The sequence below is a fragment of the Parasteatoda tepidariorum genome, chromosome 2 (assembly GCF_982258835.1).
Source record: "Parasteatoda tepidariorum strain Cologne lab strain chromosome 2, Ptep-v5.0, whole genome shotgun sequence".
Taxonomy (NCBI): Eukaryota; Metazoa; Arthropoda; class Arachnida; order Araneae; family Theridiidae; genus Parasteatoda; species Parasteatoda tepidariorum.
Window position 1 is genome coordinate 127,576,773 of NC_141756.1, and position 23,046 is coordinate 127,599,818.

At 27.9% G+C, this 23,046-nt stretch overlaps 1 protein-coding gene across 3 annotated transcripts in view; it reads right to left on the reverse strand.

The window, feature by feature from the left end:
* The window catches only part of nonC (serine/threonine-protein kinase Smg1), a 184,001-nt gene that overhangs the window by 111,343 nt on the left and 49,612 nt on the right, over positions 1–23,046 (reverse strand). For all 3 annotated transcript variants that reach the window (XM_087158370.1, XM_087158369.1, XM_087158371.1), the window contains 8 exons: positions 19,907–20,008; positions 17,623–17,811; positions 17,068–17,273; positions 12,207–12,257; positions 12,011–12,132; positions 6,614–6,778; positions 5,121–5,275; positions 793–1,000 (listed from right to left, as the gene is read on the reverse strand). In XM_087158370.1, coding sequence (XP_087014496.1) covers positions 793–1,000; positions 5,121–5,275; positions 6,614–6,778; positions 12,011–12,132; positions 12,207–12,257; positions 17,068–17,273; positions 17,623–17,811; positions 19,907–20,008 — 1,198 coding nt within the window. The remainder of the gene's footprint in view (positions 1–792; positions 1,001–5,120; positions 5,276–6,613; positions 6,779–12,010; positions 12,133–12,206; positions 12,258–17,067; positions 17,274–17,622; positions 17,812–19,906; positions 20,009–23,046) is intronic.

Below are 23,046 nucleotides of genomic sequence, written 5' to 3' on the forward strand. Positions count from 1 at the left end.
CATTTTTAATAAAAGTAATTTTAAACATACATCACCACATGCATTCTTAAATTTAATTGCTACTGATAAAATCCGTTAATATTGTCTGAGTCCTTTGTTTGAAATGCCAACAAAAGGGGAAAGGGGTTTCACTGCTTTCTCTAAAAGTTAAGTGGCTTCAAAAATCAATGTCCCTCATTAAGTTCATTAACAAGTTTAAAATGTTCGGAAATATTTTAAGAAACAGGAAAAGAGGATCTCAAAAAAAAAGTTCGGTAAATAGAAAATTCCCTTCACTATTTGGAAGTTATTTTACGAAGAAATTTCTAAAATGTTCTTTGTTCCTCGAAGAAAGAAAAAAAAAAAAAGGCAAAATAGAGAAATTTGCAAAATGGAAGTTCCTTAAATAGAAGTCTGACTGTTTCACATTAAATCATAAAATTTAAATTATTTATAAAAAATGATTCTGACATTTTGATCTGAAAACCATATTACTAGTGAGCATTTTAATATTTAGCACCAAAAGCGTGCAGGGTTCTGTCGAGGTTTTTCTGAAAATTTAGACAAAATTTGTGAAAATTAAAAATTATATTAAAAAACGAACACAAAAATAAGGTTAAAATATGGATTTATAGTTTTTTACGAGACACAAAAATAAAATTTCAAGAAAAAGTATTTTGTGAAAATACAGTTTTTCCTAAAGTTGAATTTGTGAAGGTACCGCTAAACGGCAGTAAATATACCCTGAACAGACCCCTGGCGTGGCAAATAAACGTTCCTTTTAAATACCAGAAGAATAAAGAGGAGGAATACCTGGCTCATTAAAAAAGAGTGCAAATAGACATCAGTTGGTCTCTTATTAACGACTTCATTCATGTTGAGTTTTTCACCAAATATGCCTTCTGAGTCAGAGGACTGAAGATCAGTTTCTTTTAGAGATTTTACGTCATCATCATGTTTGGACAAGCTCTTTTCTTTTGAATGCAGTAAAGTAATAAATTCTTCAACAGCATTTTCAGATCTGTAAGAAAGAAAATTTGCTTTCACTAAGAAAGAATTCCAACAGACATGTTGAAAAAAGAAATTATCTGAAACGTTTGCCAAATTCGGAATTATTTTTTAGATTACGTGGGTTGGAAAAAAGACTGAAAAAAATTTTCGGACAAAAATTCCAAACATGAGCAAGAATGCTCCACTATATAATATAAATACTGAACAAAAAATATTTGTTTATCTCTTCCTTTAATAAAAATAACAGGAACATCAGAAAGCACACCAATATGAATGCGCTTTTATTTACTAAATTATATCATTAATTGTAATTTCTAGATTATAAATTCTGAAGAAAATATCTGTCATTTTACTTTTAAGTGACTAAATTTCTTATCCAACATTATTAGTCTCAAATTCATTTCAAATTAAAATTCCTATAATATAGTCAAAGATTTAGATTTTTTCATTTAGTAACTTTTTTGTGCAGTGAAATTCATCTTTGGAGAAGCGAATTACAAGAATAATAAAAACATATAACATTATAAATTACAGAAAAACCAATTTCATAATTTGTATGGATGAAATATAAGATAACAAAAATAGAATTATTAAATTTAACTGAATTAAAATCACAAACAATAACTGCATTATTCCATTTGTAACTTTTTTTGTAGCAGAACGATCATCTACGGACGATGCATTTTTAACAACTACAAATTCCATGGCTGATTGCATGTTTACATTAAACTTTACAAATTCTTAACTTAATTCGCAAAATTATTTAAAAATCCTAAGTGAATGAAAATAGAAGTATTTAATAAGACAAATAACGGAATCCAATAAAACACTCTCAGTGGCCAAACGAGTAAGTCAATAAATAAAGTGAAAGGAGCAATAAAATATATGAAGAACTAAACAATGAAAAATATAACAACCAAAGCTGGCATTGTGAGGGGGTCCCGGAAGTCATAAATGCAAAATCTTTTCGATCAAGAGAGCACGACAGATGTCTAAGTTGCTCTCTCTATACACCAAAGATTTTGCCAAAGGTTTTGGTAGAGAGAAGATAAAATACAAAAACCAAATACAAAAGTACAATACTTAATCTAATATAAAAAAAAAAATAATAATGTTCAAAAACTTTCTTAAAAATAAAAAATCCTAAATCCAAAGAATACATCACACTACAGATCTTTAACTAAAATGTAGTTAACAAAAATGAAAAAAGCACCTTTAAGGGCTTTTTAAAAAACGAAAATCGAAAATAAGCACCTTTATGCCCTTTTTAAAAATGCTACCCACCATGCATTTATTTCATTAGGGGTGTCCATGATAACGATTTTTTAGAGATTTTATGTAATATACTCTTCAATTTGAGAGTAGTTTGCATAATGACTAATATAGTTACCTCACTCAGAACCCACCAAAATCAATAGTTGGACCAGTAATATTTATATAACTCTCTAAGTGTGATATCATGTGCGTTAACTCTTCTAATTCCTTTTTTGATATTTTGATGGCTTATCATCAGATTCACTTTCTTCGGATACATTATTATTTTCCAAGTCACTACAATTTGATAACCAGATAAAATATCTGAGCTTAATTCATTGAAAGATTCTTCATTAGTCATCACTGAATGTTTTTTCCAACTAAGTATGCAACCTGGCAGGTTTTCTAAGCGAGGCATGCTGACCAACAATTGGACAGAATGATCTTTGACAGGGTACTGAGAAAAGAATTGAAGTGCATCACACATTTACTAGTGGGCCGTCGCCAATGCTTGGTCATGAAAGAACTAGTTAATTCATGGCTAGTCAATAATATGTTAAAGAAAACAAAAATTACAAATTTCTTCAAAAACAATTGTAGATTGAACCTACAAATAAAAACATTTTTTTTTAAAATGTCATTATTTTACTTTTTTTTCAATTATATAGTGTAACTAATTCTTAAACGCTAAGTTTTTACTATCCTCAATAACTTAGGTTTCTGCGAAATTTACCTACAGTATTTTTCAGCGAAAGCGCCGCACATCGATAAAAATGAAATTTAAAAAAAAAAAAAACAGTTATAATAAGCGCCGCAATGGCGCTAAACCGCGCATATAAGCATCCTTATAGAAAAGACCTTTATATTACTATTTAGAACATCTGTATAACAAGAAGTTAAATATTTTCATACATTTCATAAAGTAAAGTTTTAATTTCTAAATTATAATAAAAAATTTCTTTTTCAGCAAAAAAAACAACAAAAAAAAAGTTATCTTAAAGTTGTTCTTACCAGTTGGCACCGTGCCAAAAAAAAGAACAGCAAAAAAATATTTATATGCTCAGTAGCTGAATTAACGCTGAACTGATTACAGAAATCCGTAAAACAAGTATACAAAAAAAAAATCAGCCGTATTCTTTTTATTTGGAATTTTATTCTGTTGAAGCAACTTATTTTATTTTATCTTTTAAAAATAAAAAAGAAGCTTGAAAAAAAAATCTGTGTCAAGGAAACATCTGTTTCTAAAGCAGTTTAAAATAAAGTGAGAAGTAAAAACACCTGCATTTCCAATGAACAAAATAAAGAAATGCAAGTTGGAAAAAACTGATCAATCAATCTTGACAGCTGTGCTTGTGCTTTATTGGTTTGTCCCCACATTTCCCTCCTCTGTTTGACCATAAATTGGCCACATCCAGTTGACATTGAAACTACCATGTGGACTACAAAATGAATTCTATCCCTTTTGCGGTTTTTTATCAGATTCATAAATTTTTTTTATTTTGCCCCTTTTTTATTAGTTATTAACTGCTAATTTTATTTTTTTTAAATAGTTAGCTTGTTTATTTTTCTTGTTATTAGTTGTTTGCTTGTTTTTTTTATCGTTATTAGTTTTTAGCTTGTTTTTTGTTGTTATTCATTATTAGTTTCTTAGCATTAATTGTTACCTTATTTTTTTTTAGTTCCTTGTTAGCTTTTTTTTTCTTGCGGGGTAAGCGTCTTTTGTTAAAACAATATGTTATCTAAAAGAAAAAACGAGAGCTATGATCTCACTCCGAGGAAGAAAAGATTATTTCTTCTTCAGAGGATTCGGATTATTTCTTCTTTATTATTATTCTTATTTCTTTTTTATTTTAATTAATAAAATTTCTTAAGATGGGCCAGTTTTAAATTCACCCCATAATAATCTACGATCGAAACTTGACTAAATTTATTGGTTTTTCTGAAATTAACAGTGTAATTGAATTATAGTAATATTTGGGTGCCATATTGGAATTTCCGAAAGAGATCCGAAGTGAGGCATTTTGTCAGTCCCATGAGTGTCGGATTTAGGGTCCTATTAGGTACTTCCTTTTCTGTTCGCTCCAATTACAATTGCCAAGACGCTAAGTAGATTTCTAGCTTCCGGTTTTTCTTTAAGCTGAGGGTGAATACAAGATGCATACCTTTTAAATTTTCTCCTTGTGTGATGTTTTTTTAAAATTTTTATTTCGTTAATTTATTTTCTTGCAGACTGCTGCCGAAAGTTTGTTAAGAATTGGCAATGTTCTGCAGCAGAGCGCGATACGGGCGAATATTTCATCGACTTCAGTAAAAAAAAAAAATTTTAAACAATCTTTCTCTCAGAAAATTATTTCATCTTAAATAACTTCTCTGGACAAATTGTTTTGCTACTAAAAATATTTTGTCGGAAGCGCCACATGTAGGGAGAAAAAAAAACATTTTTTCGATAGCGCCGCGGCACTTTCATCGAAAAATACGGTACATTCGGATACCTTCAACAATGTCAGAATTTAAAGAAAACTTAAATGAGTCAACAAAGGTACACGTGTTAGCAAATCTGTATAAAACGCCAGCTGATCAACCAGTTCATAGTCGATGCTAAAACATAAGTCATACAGACCCGTCAAATCTTTGGTCGATTTTGGAATAAATGGTTGAAAACTAGTCTTTTACAGTATAAGATGTTTAATAATGACTCTGAAGTGCTCACGAGTGGCTGTTGTTCGAAAGAGGTTTGGTTTAGTGTAAAACGGCTGCTCTTCAGAGGTTTGACTATTACTGGAGTGTTTAAAAAAGTGTGGAAAACTAAAGAAATTTTTATGCTGAAATAAAATCAAATGCAAACTGGTCAGCAACTAAGAAATACAGCTCCTTACCTTCCAGCTGCCCAATCCACAGATGCTTTAATCCATGCATATTTCTTATTCAAATTCTCCTTACACCATATATACAGTCCAAGTACAGCTTCAGGACATCGTAACTGGATCAAGGCTTTTACAATTGTGTACAAGGTATTCTCAACTTCCACAACCTGCCAATAAATCAGTTAATATACAGCAAAATAATAATCAAGCTATTTCAGGGAATAACAGTGCAACTTGCTTGAAACAAGCTCTGATTTAACAAAGAAATACTCAGTAAAATTCATTTTTGGTTCTAATTCCTTTTCAATATTGTTTTTTGGGGGCCATGAATTACAGTAGGGAACCAATTATCCGGGATGCTCGAGACCATCGCTATCCTGGATGTCTGAATTTCCCGGTTTTCTGGATCAACCAAAAAGTGTCATTAATCGATGTTTTATCGAACCCAAATTACAAGGAAAAAGTGTGTAACACATTTTAAAGTAAGAGAAAAAAGAAAAGCACTCTTATATTTAAAAAGAAAAAAAGAAATGGTAAAAAAATAAAATTTAAAAGAATAAAAAAATTGCAAATTTAAACAAGCAAAACAAGTTTAAAAAATAAAAAATTCTCATATTTATTTTTTAAAAATAATTACAATTTCTAAATTAACTAATATAAACAAAACCAATGATTAAATAACGCAATATATTTCATACCTAATTACACAGGGGGGGAAATGATAAAATAAAAGGAAAATCTAAATAAAAACTATGAAAATTATCGAACAGAAACGACAGTTAAAAAAGGCTCTAACACAAATATTAAAACCCGGAACAAGGCAAGATCAATAAGATAAACGGAATTAAAAAAAGAAAAAAAAACCTAATGATAAAATTTATGAATAAAAAGAATTAATTTATTGTGTGCGAAATTTATCATGAAAAGAAAAAAAAATCAAACGTAGTGGAATCAGAAAAATAAAACTGCAATCTGCTTCATAAAATAATCGTATGTTTAAATTAATAAACAATTCTCCTTTCATTTTATTTTCATAAAAACACGATTTTTAATGAAAGCAGATGTGATCCCACAACAAGAAAAACCTGCAAATGAAACCGCATTTCCAAAAAATCAGAATTTCTTCAAAAAAAAAAAAAAATGATTTTATTTTTGTTAATTGATGTTAAATAGATAAATACATTTTTCTCTTTCATCTTCTGTTCACTGATATTCTGTTCACTCTCGATCTGAAGATCTTCAAGGTCATGGAAGAAAGGACGTTTCTCTGGGTAAAAAATTCTCCCCTTCCTCACATTCTCCTCTACTCAACTTCAAGGATGAGCTTTTTTTCATAATCGTTCTAGTTAAAAATGGCGGGAAAAACAAGCAAATTTTCCCCCGGTTATCTGGATACCGGATAAATGGTTCTCTACTGTACTTACTATATTTATAATTTACAAAGCTGTTTTCAGGAGGCTGTGACGAGTAAGTTTGACTGTTCAGAGCACAATGAAAAGCTATACCTGGGAGTTACCATTATTTTTAATTTCCTGCAAGTATTCATAGCCATGGCGGACGGCTGCTGCAGGGCAACCAGCATTGAAAGCAACTAATGTAGCCGTAGAACGAATTCTATTGAGCCATTCGTGACAAGTTGACTTATTAGTTCTAAAGAAGGTCCTCACATTCTAAAAAAATATGAACACACAACAAAATAATTAATAAGAAATAACCAATGCAAATAATTATAATTTCAGAATTCGGTAGACATTTCAATGTAAAAATTAGTTTTATCTGAAGAACAATAATCGAAGAAATATTGGAAAATATATTCTAAAATATTCAATCAAAACATGTCAGGAGTTCCCCTCATCTAATTTTAATATGAACACAGAAAGGATCATTTAAGCCAATAATAACATTTCTTGAATGTTATTTAAAAAAGCATTAGGTGAATACCAGAAAAAAAAGAAATAATCTGAACATTAATTTTACATGCTTTGGACATTCTAAACTGACTATGCAAATTCGCTTAAACATAAAACTTCAAATACAGTTGACGTGTATAAATAATTTTATTTTTTATTTTATAACCGTCGTTGAACAGCGGATCCAATTTTGGGTCTACGACTACTAATGTTCAACTTCGTAGCCTTGTAATTTTAAACCAATCCAGAAGACAAGGGAACTCCTGGATCAGTACCCCCAGAGGTATGATTTGTTATGGGAACACGGAGGACTTTGAGACTCGACAGATTTAACGTGCAACAGTCACCATTTACAAATTCGGCCAGAGAGGTTCGAACCCACGATCTCTTGGACATGGGCCCAGTGTCCTACCAACCAGGCTATCCCGGCCCTCGAATTATATTATTTAACTTTGAAGTTCAATAGATAACATGAATCTGTCATAATCTCTTAGCCTATTTTTTCATTGATAAATTACTTTGCACTATCTAATTTCGGATAATTCAAAACAGAGGATTTAATTGAATTGTTTTTGATCTACAGTTTATTGCTCAACCATTGCTTAAATGAAATCGAATTATGACAAAAAGAGTTTTGGGAGAATCCCTAAATTATTTTTAGGGGATAAGTATTCTATAAAATAACACTCAAATAACTGATTCTTAAAATTTCAATTTTTCATCTTGACAATTCTATACAATAGACCACATAAATCATAGATCAATTGATACTGTAAGCCTGAAATTACACACAGGGTGGGCTGGTTTAAACCACCATTTCAAACAGATAGTTTTATTTAAAAAAAAAAAAATTTAAATACTTCTAAATGAAAAAATATTTTTCTCATAGAAATTTTCCACTTTTAAATTTAACAACTAACGGGAATCAGCCTTCTTTAAAGAAACAAAAATATGTAATTTTTAAATGTATATAAAAAGTATTTATAAAAATAAATTGATACTAGTAAAATGCTCCAAAAAGCATAAAATAAATACAAAATTACCCAATTCTTTTTCTGATTATTTTTAAAATTAATTAAATGATGTAATTATTGGATAAAATAACTTTTCAGTTTATGTTTAGAACTCTTCTTTTCAGTTTATGTTTAGAATTTTTTTGTTATCAGTGTAAAATTTGTAGTGAATTATGATTTCATTCGTTTTTGCAATATTTCCAAAATGTTTTTTTTTTTAATATTAGGAAAAGAATTTTAACTAAAAATATGCAGAATTACTTAGCAATACTTTTCACTGTAATGAAAATATTTTGTATACTTATAATCTTTTAACAAACAATTATTTGTTACAACTACAACCTAATCTGTTCAAAAGTGAAAAATCTCAACTGTCTCTAATTTATGACTCTACATGAGAACAGTGTAATAGAAAAAAAAACTGCATTTCAGTGGACTTTTTCTTTTGTTCTATAGCCAGAAGGAAAGATTTTTTTTCTTTTCAGGAATCAAATTTTGGACTAGCTAACGATAAATGTATGATATTAACGTACAATCATCTTGTGAGTATGTTAGTATTTTGTCTTTCAATATTAAGAGTTTATAGCTAGTTGCAGAGAAGATAAATAACTAAATTTTTTACTTTTGGGGGAGGGGGGCAAAGTTAAGCTTCAAAAGTTATAACTAATTTATATTTTTTTAAAGATAGGCAAATAAATTAAAAGGTAAAATAAATTTTGTGATAATCTGTGTTTCCAAAATGTTTTTTTTTCTTAATATTAGGAAAAGAATTTTAACTAAAAATATGCAGAATTACTTAGCAATACTTTTCACTGTAATGAAAATATTTTTTATACTTATAATCTTTTAACAAAAAATTATTTGTTACAACTACAACCTAATCTGTTCAAAAGTGAAAAATCTCAACTGTCTCTAATTTATGACTCTACATGAGAACAGTGTAATAGAAAAAAAAACTGCATTTCAGTGGACTTTTTCTTTTGTTCTATAGCCAGAAGGAAAGATTTTTTTTCTTTTCAGGAATCAAATTTTGGACTAGCTAACGATAAATGTATGATATTAACGTACAATCATCTTGTGAGTATGTTAGTATTTTGTCTTTCAATATTAAGAGTTTATAGCTAGTTGCAGAGAAGATAAATAACTAAATTTTTTACTTTTGGGGGGGGGGCAAAGTTAAGCTTCAAAAGTTATAACTAATTTATATTTTTTTAAAGATAGGCAAATAAATTAAAAGGTAAAATAAATTTTGTGATAATCTAATTATATAAAATCAACTTATATCTAACTACACTTTGCTAACATACAATTCCTTTTATAGTAAATATAAGTATATGCATTGCACACTCAAGGCAACACTTTTCATATCAATATTATATAGATGTAGTGATTCAGTAATTGTATATATGATTGGTTGATTACACAACACAATGCATATATTTTATTGACATGTAAGTTACGCTTTAAAGGAAATAATAATTATAAGCCAAGAGTAAGTATAATGCTCCAATATACATATCTCAAGACAGATGCAAATCTAGATTCGCATTGAGAATCTAGATTTCATGTCAGTGAATACGATATTATTTGATTTTTGTACGAATATCTTTTATTGATTTATTGAATGCATTTTTACCATGACTGTATTACATCTGTTGTTAGTGCATTAGCCCTGGCAATTAATCAAAAGTTTATCTTTACTCTCATAGTCTTAAAAAAAGCCTATTTTAATCATTTTCTCCCTCTTCCCATAACATTCTACATTCTTTACACCTTCAATTGCACTAACAAGTTCCTGATAGTTCAAATGCAGTGCGAGTAGATTGTCAGTTTTTTTATTTACTTTTTCTTAAGCACTTGGTAAATATTTTTCTTGGTCCTGGAATGATTTCTTTTAAATACCTTAAGTATTTTTCTGGAAAATAAAGATTTTAATACATTCATTGAACTTATTTACGATAACTGTATTCAAACTCAAGATTGTTTTCTTTTTATAACGGCAAATCTACTGCCAGCAAGGCACTCTGTTTGCATTAGCTGTATCTTAAGCTCAGTTCAATTAGCTTGCGCGATCAAAGTTTTTCTTTATTTTGGCACCTTTCCAGTCATTTCACATTTTAATGATAGATTTTAATATGTGTTGATAAATTTCAGAAATTGAGTTATCACTTTTCAATTCAAGTATTGCTGTACCACATTTTTTCCAAACTTCTTCTCAGTTGAGACTTTTCATTTTTACCATCCTTTTCACACAGTTTTTCAAATAATGATATTAGTACGATGTGCAAATCAAACCAACTCTCCAATTTTATCACACAGTTACTTATCTATCCCAGCCCTTTCCAGGTCATTTTTAAACTCTCAATATTTTTAATCTGATTATTATTTCAAACAAATCGAAAATTTAAGTAAAAACTTTTCGATTTACCCGATTCGTGACAAATTCATGCAAAATCACTTAGGTTTTTAGATCTCTTTTTTGGCAGTTACTTCTAAAATTTTCGATGTGTTTTTTTTTTAAAAAGTCTTATGGATTTTAATACAACACTATTGCAACAATTTCAAAATGAGATAACTTTGCATATTTTAGAACCGATTTGTACAATGCGCTGAGTTTTTATTAAAAATTTATGTCACAAATATTATTGGTATTAAAAAAAAAACACTTTCATATGTGAAATACTGCGACCTTTCTTCAGAGCTGCATTCAGTCCCTACCCCTTTTAAGGATTAGAATTAGTAATTTAGATGAAGGATTAGTAATTTAGATGAAATGAAAAATTAAGTAATTCTTTTTAAAAATGTCTAGTGAAGGTCTAAAAAGTCAAATGCCAAGAGTGGTACAGATCTTTCAGAACTGCAATGCTACTGACTAAAATAATGTCCTTTTGTTTATCCACGTAAAATGAGACAAGAATATTTTAATATTTGTTTATTTATCAATACTATTATTGTTTTTTGTGGGTAAGGAAGCACGGAAAACTTTTCGACTTATAAAATGGTCCTGTAACAGAATTTTGTCGAGCTGTCTGAGATAAAACTCTCTAGCACTAATATCTTTCTGCAAGATACTTTTAATAATAATTTAAAATAGCAAAAATTACAAAAAAAAAAATAATAATAATTTTATTGAACATGTAATAATATTTTATTCTAATATTAAGGGTGAAATTCTCCAATTTCGTTGGGGGGAGGGGGGATGCACAAATTATTTTTTTCTCGCATTTTGTAAAAAATCATAACGATAGAAAAAAAAACTGAAAGTCATGAAATCCGTAGAGAATTGCCGAAAAAAGGCAGACGACGAAATCACGTGAATCTGACTCCTCAAATGTGTTTCGTTTCGAGATTAGGTTGTTGTAATAAATAATATCGTATAAAAAACTATGGAGAAATCAATAGCAATAACTGCCAAAAACTCGATAGAATTATTGCCTTAAAAAGTAAATATACAAATGCACAACTCTAATTTTTCCTTTTGTTTGAAATATATCAAGATATTTAAAAGCAATCAATATAATAACTGCCAAAAATACAATCGAAACATTACATCGATTTACGATACTATCTGCGTAAACTGAGCATGTCAAAAAGTGATTATCTAAATGCATGATTTAAATATTACGTGTAAATTTCTCTAAAAAAAGTAATTATTTTTTACGTTTTAAAAGAAAATTTTTTCTGCAAGAGTTCTGTAACATTCTGAGACAATATAGCTGCGATTCTGCCACAGGGAAAAATGGGTGGTGATTTGTTTAAATTTGTGAATTTATGTTCGATACGAATTCACCCTTTGAATATTAAAGAATATTTGCACGGGATTACACATTTAAAGGTTTATAAATACTCCAAAAGAAAAGAAATTTTTAAAAAAAAGTATTACATAAAATACTATTCAAAATTTTAAAAAAAAGACTACACACCCAATAAGATGTCTTTAGGCTGTTTGTTTATAATAACATGTTTGCTCAATGCTTACCTTTGGCGGTGAAGGAAGGGATGAGGCTGTTCCCTCGTACGCATTGTACATGAGTTTTTCTAATTGCTCAAGCAGTGAGAGGAGCAGGTGAATTTGCTTTAATGTGGTATGCTTAGACTCACCTGAAACATATGCAACAATGATAACAACCAACTCTATCAAAATAAAAAGAGCAACTTTTAAATAAAATACATACTTTGAAAATTATCTTGTGTCTTGGATGGTTTGACAACACTTTTCAGAGCAGCTAAAAATGTATAGACATAATAACCGATTTAAACTCTTTCTTATTATAACAGCAAAAAATATTAATTGTAAAACAATTCATTTCAGACAAAGTTAAAAATTAAAAAAAATTTGTTAAAGATGAATGATTATCTTAAAAGTGAGTATTTGCACAAGACGTTACATAAGTTTCGTTCTCACACACACATATAAATGGGTGATTCTCACGAAACATGACAATTCGGACCAAAACATTTCTTCAAATTTAAAGTCTTCAAAATAATCTAAATTTTTTTTTGTATACTTCTTTAGCTACACTTATTAATATCTTATAGACAGCAGTGTAGTTTATTGACATTTGCTCGAGGAAAAAAAATAAAATAGAAATTCACCAAATCTTGAATGCCAGGAAAATGACATATTACCTTAGAAGTTTAAAAAACAGTCATTTTAAGTAACTCAACTTAAGCCTTTATGTTAGATGGACCATAAATTGATTAAATTAATTCTTTTTATCCACTGTAGAAAGAAACAAAAAAAATTTTGTTGCTGATATGTACAGAATAAAATTGTGTATAATAATCAATCATTAAATAAATAACTTTGATTACATCCAACCATATTACAATCATACATAAACTTGGTATTAGGTTAATATTTGCTTTCCCTATTTACAGTATTAGCAGTTAAAAAGAATTTCTGGTAACACTTCAATGTCCTGGCATTCATAAGCCAGGAAAATGACAGCCAGGATTATGACAAATTCGCTATTTTATAGCATATAACTTTACTTTAATTTAATATTTTGCCCCAAGACATTTATATTCTGCAGAAAACAACAGAATTTCTTAAAATAACTCAGATAAATCTATGTAGTTTTTGTTATTAATGATTTCAAGAAGACAGGAAAATGACAGCATAAAAACCTACTCACCTTGCAAAATTTTTTGCAATAGATTTTGAGCCAGAAAATTGTTTCTTTATTCACGCAACAAGGCATGTTCAGATAGGAGGGTATTTAATCAATCTATTAATATAAGATACTGATTCCTGGCGCCATTGATTTTGGTTATAAATCACTAAATAAAAGTAGCAAGGAAAATGACAGATTTTCATGGGACAAACAAATTATTGACAGAAAAAATTATTTTAAACGAAGTTTTAGTAAACAATACTCTCTGATTATATACTAGAAATGCTTACATAGGATAAGATAAAGAAAATTAGAATTTGAAAAATGTATGGTAAGTTTTGAAACTAGTTATTATTGGAAATATTGTTTGGGACATGCCAGGAAAATGACATTTTGATATTCAATTCAATTTTTTAAGTATACAAAACAGTCAATGCTCGTGCAAAGTCATTTTAAAATGCTAACAGAAATGCTATTTATTAATTTTTTTTAAAAAAAGTTCTTTTAGTATTATAGTATTAGATCTTGGAGCAAGGGACAGTGAATTGTCATGTTTCGTGATTATCACCCATATATGTAACCTAAAAAGCTTCAATTAATCTTTTTTTGTTTTTCCTTTTCTAAATTTATTATTCAAAATCTATCAAAGAATGAAACTAATTTATAAATTCAGAAAAAGACAAAATAAGTAAGTAACATTAAAAAAATAAATCAAAATGGAAAAGCGTTTAAAGCAGCTTAAACCAAATTTGTTTTATTTTAATTCAGCAAGCCAGAAATACAATAGCAGAAAACGACAAAAATTTTAGATACGTGTGTTAGCAGGACAGCACTTCATCAGGGGACACACTGCCTGCTAACACACTGGAGCCTTTCTGTTTACAGTGGTGAAACCAAAAACTGGAAGTGCCCTGAGGCCCCATAATGGAAAAACAAATAGAATAATTGAAATATAAATGCAAAGAAAAATAAATGACAAATAATCACAATTTAAAAGTACAAAGAGTAAGATTTAATAATGATATGCCCACATATAAGAAAAATAAATAAAGATAAAGTTACAGTTAGAAAACCAAATCAAAATAAAATGCTGACCCCTTTTTGAAAATCTTGAAAAATAAAATAAAAACATTCAATGAGTAAAAATTCGAAGAAAAAAAAAATGCTGTAAACTATATGCTTAAGGAATAAAAAATCCTAAATTTCACCACATAGGCCTATTTATGCGGCTTCAATATATGCCAAATTATTTGAACGTCTTTACAATATTGAATTAAAATATCAGAATTACAGAAAGTAAAAGGAAAATTATTATTCTCTAATGTAATCGTTAAATTCCCGATAGCTGAAAGAAAATCTATTTTATTACTACAAATAAATTTAAATCTAATAATTTGCCCAATCAAAATATTCTTAAAAATCTTTAAGTAAAGGCTCGAATTAAAATGTATTAAACTGATAATATTAAGCTAAAAAATTCTTTTATCAAATAATCCAATGAACATTTTTTTGTTTATGAAGTTTGATATAAAGATCTAAAAAATAAACGCAATTTTCATCTGAATTAGTCTTCATTAAATTTAGTTCTTTAGGAAAAATATCTTTAATTAAATCATCCATAAATCTAAACCCAAATAATAAACAATTATTCAAAATGTATTATTCAAAACTAAACTCTCTTTCTCACACTTTCAAATTCACATCCTGTCTTTTAATCTATTTTTATTTCAAGTATGCACTAATTAGCAGTTTGACATTTATCCTTTTAACTAATCCGTGGGAAAGACTATTGCCCTAGCCCGATTTAATAGATCAATTATAATTACAAAGATTTCCCTTATTCCTTCAAATGAAACATTTTACGGATTTATTTGCAAAATCTACTCTAACTATTATTGAGGAGCACAGCAATTTTATGTCACTTGAATATTAGAATATTGAATAGGAAAAACATGTTTCAATAAATAATATTTATGTATAGCCTGGTGCCTCAAACCAGCTTATTTTCACCAATTGGCGACATCTTGATATATATATATATATATATATATATACATATATATATATATATATATATATATATATATATATATAAAGGATAAAAAGAAAAAAAGAGAAAAATGAAGAAAATTAATAAGTTTTATTTACTGTGCATAAGTCCCAAGTATATAGAACTCAGAAAATAAGTACAAAATTCACAGAAAACATGGAATAAATTACAGAATAATGAAAAGGTAAGAAGAAAAATTATTAAAATAAAATAACATTAAAGAAAATTTTAAAAAATATAAATAAATATCTTGAGGGAAATAAAAAATCTCATCAGCTCACACGATTATAACCGTAAGAAGGGGTGCTTTCTAATATTGTATCAATAAAGCCAAAGCAAAATATATCAATACAATAGTGTGGGCAGCACTTAAAAATATTTTTTTGAAACAAATAGAACACATTAAGTAATGTAAAGAAAAAATAGCACAAGACACAAATTGAAATCTATAACGAGAGTAGTGAATTCAAATGAGCTTACATGGGCGGGAAACTTTCAAGAATAATTTAAAATATTTTCGTAATAAGGTTGCCCTACTACAAAATATGAAAACAGAAGAAGAAATTGAGCTAAAAGAGTGTATAGGAGGATTTTGTTTTATAGTGCGTTCTTACTGCAGTACTGAAACACGTTTGATTTGTTAGTTACCAAGGCCTGAAAATGGATGCACACAAGGTAATAATATTATAGTGGATAATTTAAAGAAGCTTATAAGTAATAATGTTGACATTTAATTATACAATTTTAATGATTTCAGAATATTAACATTTATTTAAGAAAGAAGAGAGAGAAAGAAACATGAATTGCCCGTTTTCCACATAGAATTTTAGCCACGGATTTGCCCTAAATGGATTTCCGCAAGGTAAAAATATATAATTCAACAAAAAAGTTCTTAGTAAATTTATTTATAATAACATACAATTAACTCCAGGATTTTATATAAAATTTAATCACTTTAGTTGGGTATCTATTGCTTTTATCAAATTTTGAAAATTTTTGTCCATTTGTTTTTTGGATAAATAAACATTACTACATATTATTTTAATTCTATTCATTTGATTAAAAATGATATTTGAATAGATGTTTTTAGAAACATCAGAATTCCAAGTAATTAGTTTATTTATATTAAAATCAAAATCATTTCTTTTATTGTATAAATCAACAAAGCAGATATTTTCTTCTTTTATAAAACTCATAAAATTAAAACTAATATTATCATCGTGATTACGAAGCAAAATTATTTCCTCTGGGAAAATATTATTTAATAAAATAGTATAATCATGGAAATTAAAGATAATTAAATCATTAATAAATTTGAAAACAAATTTAATATTAAGAATACAATTTTTTTCATAATAATGCAAAAATAAGTTAGCTAAGAGAGATGAAAAATTAGATCCTTGTGGTATTCCATCAATTTGAATAAAAATATATTTTTCATTGTAAAGATAATTATTAAAAAGACAAAAATTAATTAGAATTACCCAATAATCAAAAACGCAATTAATAATTGTTTACATTTTTTGTGTAAGTCTTAAAAAATATATATTAATACGGGATTTGGTTACTTTTGAAAGCCTTAAAAAACAGCACTTGGTTAAAAGAGTACTTTTATTTAATAACTGATACAAGCAAATTATTTTACGTAATAGAGCTATTGGAATTGTTTAATCTTTCTTTTAAGTCTAGTTAGAGATATTATAATTTTCCCTTATTCCTCATTAATCAAAATTTATTCTTTTACTAAAAATGTTATTTGGATAAAGTTATTTTTACACAATATAAGTTTTATCTGCAATTTATTTTCAACAAATACCGAACCCCTCTTCGATAATCAATAAAAACTTTCTGCATAAGAAGAGAGCTTACCCTCAATGGCCATGAAAGTTTCTTGGGGCTTTCCAAGAGGAGTACGAAGTTTAGACACTACACAAAATTGAGCCACTTCCCAAATGGCCCAAAACCATAAAACGGCAGAAGAAACATTTATTAATGAAGTCATTAAAGAATCAAAGCTGTTCTGACGATCGGGAGGTGGGCAGCTGAAGTAAAGGCGTAAGAGCCACTTGTTTTCCCTGAAATCACAAGATGTGTACGAAATTGACTTAGTCTGGTGCGAAAATAAAAGTTACAAAGATTAAATAAGATATTTCTTATACAATTTAATAGATGATAAAAGAAAATATACAAGACACTATTACTTTTAATTGAAAATAAATTGTTTTATAGGAATTAGATTAAAATTCTTTTTTTTAAGCATGTTACGGGAAATAAATAAAAGTAATCAAAATTTGAGAAGGCACAAAATTAGGATATTTCTGATTAAATATTGAGGGTTCAAAGTGTATGACATATTATAAATTTAGTCTTGGTGTTCTAATAGTGTCTTGGTGTTCTAATATAAATAGAGAAATAATTCCTTACTGTGGTTCTTTCCTTTGAAGGATGAAATTAGTGATAACCTTGAAATGATGGCTATGAAAATTTCCTGGAGAAGACTTATTCATGTATCCCCTCAATGCTTTCCACACATCAACAGTCGATATTTGAAATTTTGGTACATCCTCCTTGTTATTTAAATAAACATTTTTAGAGAAATTAACAGAATTGCCCCTAAAATACAAAACAATTTTATTTTAGTCAACAAATACAAAACAATTTTTTCTGGTCTTTATTTCACATATAAATAAAAATAATAAGATCTAAAATAAAAGTATTCAAAAGACATTATACTGAGAATTGAATTTTGATTGAAATTTCATTTACTAAGTTGCTATTGAAACATGCCAACTAATCAGTTAATCAAGAAAAGACACTTCCTCTGAGTACCCTTAATATATCTGAAAAATATGCAAGCTCTATCCAGGGGTGATTGTGAGCCCAACTCAAAAATCCTGAAAATTTCTTGAGTAATATCATTAATGATGCATTTCAAAAAATACATGTCATTATAAATTTAAATTATTGATATTTTCAAAACCTGAAATTCTAAATAAATTATACGCAGCATAATTTAAATGAATAATTATTTATAAGGTTACTCTTATCTCTAATCACATTTATTATTCTACCAGAAAAAATATTTACAATTAAAAGAGATGCCAAGCATATATTCCAGTTCTAATATTTTTAAATAAAGTATACAAGAATTTCTATACATAAATGTCACTGATAATTTTTTTGAAACTTATGGACATTGAATTTCCAGAAACTTCCGGATCGCTGTTAGGGAAAAATCTGGAAATCCGTATATTTTCCGGAGCACAAACATCTCTGTCTATCAGAAAGGTAGTTAAATAATATGTTAATATTTGCCTTCAAGTATTAATTAAAACAAAGAAAATAATTGTGGTGGTCTAAAATAGCAGTAATAAGCCTGCACAAAACAGAATGAATGTGTATAAGATTTCACAGAATGCATCATAATTTTAGAACTTTATTTTAAAGAGTATCAGCATACATGCAATGCTGGATTAAAGCATCCACTAAGCAAGTGATTTAAATTGGAACAGCTGTTATAGCATTTTTAATAATTTTTTGGCAATTAAAATTAAACTTAAGGAATTTCCCCAAAAAATTAATAGTAAATAAGTTACACCTAGATACAAAAAACTAAATAAATAAAAAATTGTCTCTAAATGTTAAAAAGAAAAACATTTGTATTTGAAGGTTAATAATAATGAAAAATAGCCATAATTTTAGCTGCTTGAGATTCATAACAAATAAAGAAAGCTGTGCATATAACAAACAATATCAACTTATGTCTCAATAAATCACGAAAATTACTTTTACAGATCATGGGTGACACAAAATGTAAAAACCCTGAGACTTTTTGAAACTATATCAATTTACATACTATACGCGTTAAATATAATTTTTTGAGCTAAGATTTATATTTAAATTATCTATCAGTGAAGAATACCACACCTATCAATGAAGAATATCAACTAATTTGAAGGGAAAAAAAAACACCTTTTCCCACAAGAGTCAGGATATTGGATTTTCAAATCACATAAATACCAAAAACGATGCTTTATACTACAAATGCGTGAGCGCAAATAACATCAGATTTTAAAAACATGTGATTATGAATCACAATATTAATTTTAGAAATGCAGAAATACAAATTGCAATATTAGATTTTTAAATCAAGTGAATAGGAATCGCAATGTGCGATTTTCAAATCGTGTGAAAAAGAGTTACAGTCTACAACTTTTAAACCAGGTAAATACGAAAATCAAGAAGAACCATGAATATAAATTGCGATAGTAGCGGATTCCAGCGTAGTTAAAAATATTAAAAACTGCAAAAATCGGACAAACCAAAAAAAAATCAAACTGCTGGAAGAATCACATGTATGAAATTGTCTCGTTAACGTGAATTAGAGAAAGTTTCAAAATTTGATTTTTATATTGCGAAAGGCAAATAATTTTGCAGTATTACACGTTTTGATTTGCTTAAGTCCGCAAATCAATGGTTTTGAAATAAGCAGAACTCTGAGAAATTGGCAGAAAAATCCCAGGCACCGCTCCTAGACCTGGAATTCTGGGCTACACCCAGAATGCAACCATTCCTGTTAGATAACCAAAGTTAGCATAAAACGTGTTAAGTTAATTTTAATAAGAATTAAACAAGTTGATGGAATTGAATAATCAGGAATCTTATTAAAAACATGAACACTATATAAATATATTTTGCTAATACTTACATTAAAACAATATCCAAAGGTAAAAATGAGAAAAGTGAAACAAACAGTTCCTGCAATTCAGTATCGTAGCTGCTCATTCTCAGTAAACACAACTCATAAGTCCTAAATTTTATAAATATATACATTTAAAAAAATAATAATATTAAAGTTGCAGACGTAATATATAGCATAAGTCTGAACAAAATGCTCAGTTAATAAGAAAATTCAAATGCTAAGTGCTAAATTAAAGCATGTTTTCCAAGTTGGCAGGTATGCAGCGTTTAAAGCACGAGTGTGTCTAACTGTAGTTGAACTCTTTCTTCTATTGAAAATAATTTTGCTTTTTGAAACTGAAATTACATCATCGTTCTTCCAGGGTTGAGGTTTTGAATGTCCTAAACTGGTTTTGGACAGGACACTTACGTTTTACTGTCCTAAACTGACTAAAACTGTCTTAAAGTGTCCAAAACCTTGAACATTGGTAAAAGGTAAAAATTCTATATGTGTAACCATTGTACACATAATAATTACATATATTAATAAATATTTGATACTTTTTATGCGATTTGCTTTCACTTATTAAAGGAAAATAATATAATATAATAGGAAAAGATTTATATCTTTTGAAACTCCCCAATTCATTAAACAACAAAAATTAATACCTTATCCCTTAAACATGAGTAAATACGCTTTTAATACTGATGAATTATGTTTTTGCATAAGGATGAATAATGCAATATTAAAAATGATAATAAGCTTTTTTAATAAAACAAATGTCTTCATTCTGTTTCTTGTTCACAAATTAACACTTTATTTTTCACAATATTTTTTTTAAATTGTGACATAATTTGAGTAAATAGGTTTTGGACAGTTTTGGACAAAAGGGTATTGGACAGGACGGTTTAAACCCTAATCCATTCTGTCCTAAACCTTGCCAAATCTGCAATTTTCTCTTTCCACCTGCTATTAGAAAGGTCTAAATGTTAGTAAAAAAAAAAAGGACTGTAAATTATCCTACACCGCATCTTTTCTCGCTTTCAGCAACAGAAGGATGCTTCTTCGCGAAGACAGCAACTGGATGTAGGGGGCATAAATCAGGAATGTAAGAGATGCTCAAAAACAATGCTTTTAACTGAAGGTGAGACACATGCTGTCCTAGTCTTTAGAAAAACCTTATTTGAAAGTAGGGGGTGGAAAGGGGAAATAAAAACTTATTTTATAAATTATTAGGAAAGTGCTTCCCCCCCCCCCCTCATTGCTTGTATTTCCATCATAGAGGTATCTCATGGTCTTGCATTAATCTTCAGTTTTTAAGTTTCGTAGTTTTTTTCATGTGATATTTTTTTTTTTCTGCTATATTTTAGATTTTCAAATTCCTGACTTTTCATGACTAATTCCAAGAATTTTTCACAATTTAACGAATTTACTATTTTCTCCGACAATAACACAACAATAAATTTAGAAAAGCATTATAATAACATTCATTGAAATGATAGGTGTATAACCAAAACTGTTATACTCAGCATCTTCATGTTTATAGATTTCAAATTAAAAAATTAGAGTAAAGAAAGAGTTGAAGCAATAAAATAGCTGAAAAAAATGCAAAATCAATTAATTAAATTTTTTTTTCTGCAGAATTATATTCTACAGTTACTTTTTTGATCATCCGAAAGAAAATAAATAGTTGTGATTTCTCTGTTCTCATTTCCGAATAAAAAAAAATTCGCCAATGATTGGCTTGCTTCAGCTAGAATTTTGAATTGAGAAAATAAGAAAATAAATAAATAATTATAATAATTCTGAAATCACAGAAGTTTAAAAGATAATTTGCTCTAGAAAGATTTTTTTTTTCATTTTTTAAAATAACATCATAATTTTTAAAGAACATGATAAAAACATTTTATATTGTGTTAAAATATGACTGTGAGTGGGGATTTTGTTACAAATTCAGACATTCAGAACACCAAAAAATTGGAAGGGGTAGTTCCATTTTAAAAATAAAATTTTTCAGCAATCTAAATCAATTTTTTAAAAAAAGTTAAAATCATGACATTTCATGACAAAATTTTGCTCATTACCAAAATTCATGACTTTCCAGGTGCGCGGATACCCTGTAAAATATGACATGTATAATTCAAAATAAATATTTTTCTTTGAAGAGAATTTGTTTGGATTTATTGTTTAATTTTATAGAAAGATTTTGGATTGCTGATTTAAAAGTATGATAATTTTTATTTATCACATTTTTAAAACATATTCATCAAAAATATAATATTTCATATAGGATAGAAGACAAAGTAATTTCTATTGTTGTGTAATTTAAATTAAAAAATTTAAACCCAACAAAAGATTTAAACGAAGCATTTAAAATTTCATCATTAAAAATTATCTAAAAGTTTAATGTGCTTAAAAAAAAAATTTTGTGATGATTTAGACAAATATTTGCTTTACAATTATTAAAACAATGCAGTAAAATATTTTTATTTAACAAGCTAAAATGGTGAGTCAATAATTCAAATAGTTATTGATCGACTAATAGTTAAAGATCCATTATAATTAATAATTAGGCATCCTTTGCAGGCAAAAGCAGCTATTATAGCTAACACTATTTTGATGAGGAGTGAAAGATTTGAAGGAAATTTCGTGTAAGTAATTATGCTTCTCATATTTTATATTTTAGGACCACCCTGAATATTATATTTTGGACCACCGTATTTCATATTTTGACCACCAAACAGTGCTCTTAATAAAATTCACTGATCATGTTTTCTTTTAACCAATATCTAAAGTCAAATGTTTTAAATTAACATTATTATTTTAAGAGATATTCAGTGTTAAAAAATTAATGCCACAAATGCAAAATTGTCAAATTTCTTGTTGCCTAATTCTATAGAAAAAAGCTAGATGAAATTCTTTAAACTCTTAATACTTTTTTTTTACCTTATTTATATAAAAATATTATTCCAATCTAACCACTTTATTTTTTAGTTTAGACTAGTCAACTGTCTTCTACAATATTATATTAAAATAAAATTACATTATAATGTTATTCTAATTTAAACATGGTTTTATTTTTAGTTTAGATTAGTTAATTGTTTTTGTTATTACAACAGTTCAATTCCATGGTAAAAAATGAACATAAATTTCTTAGAAAAACTCTC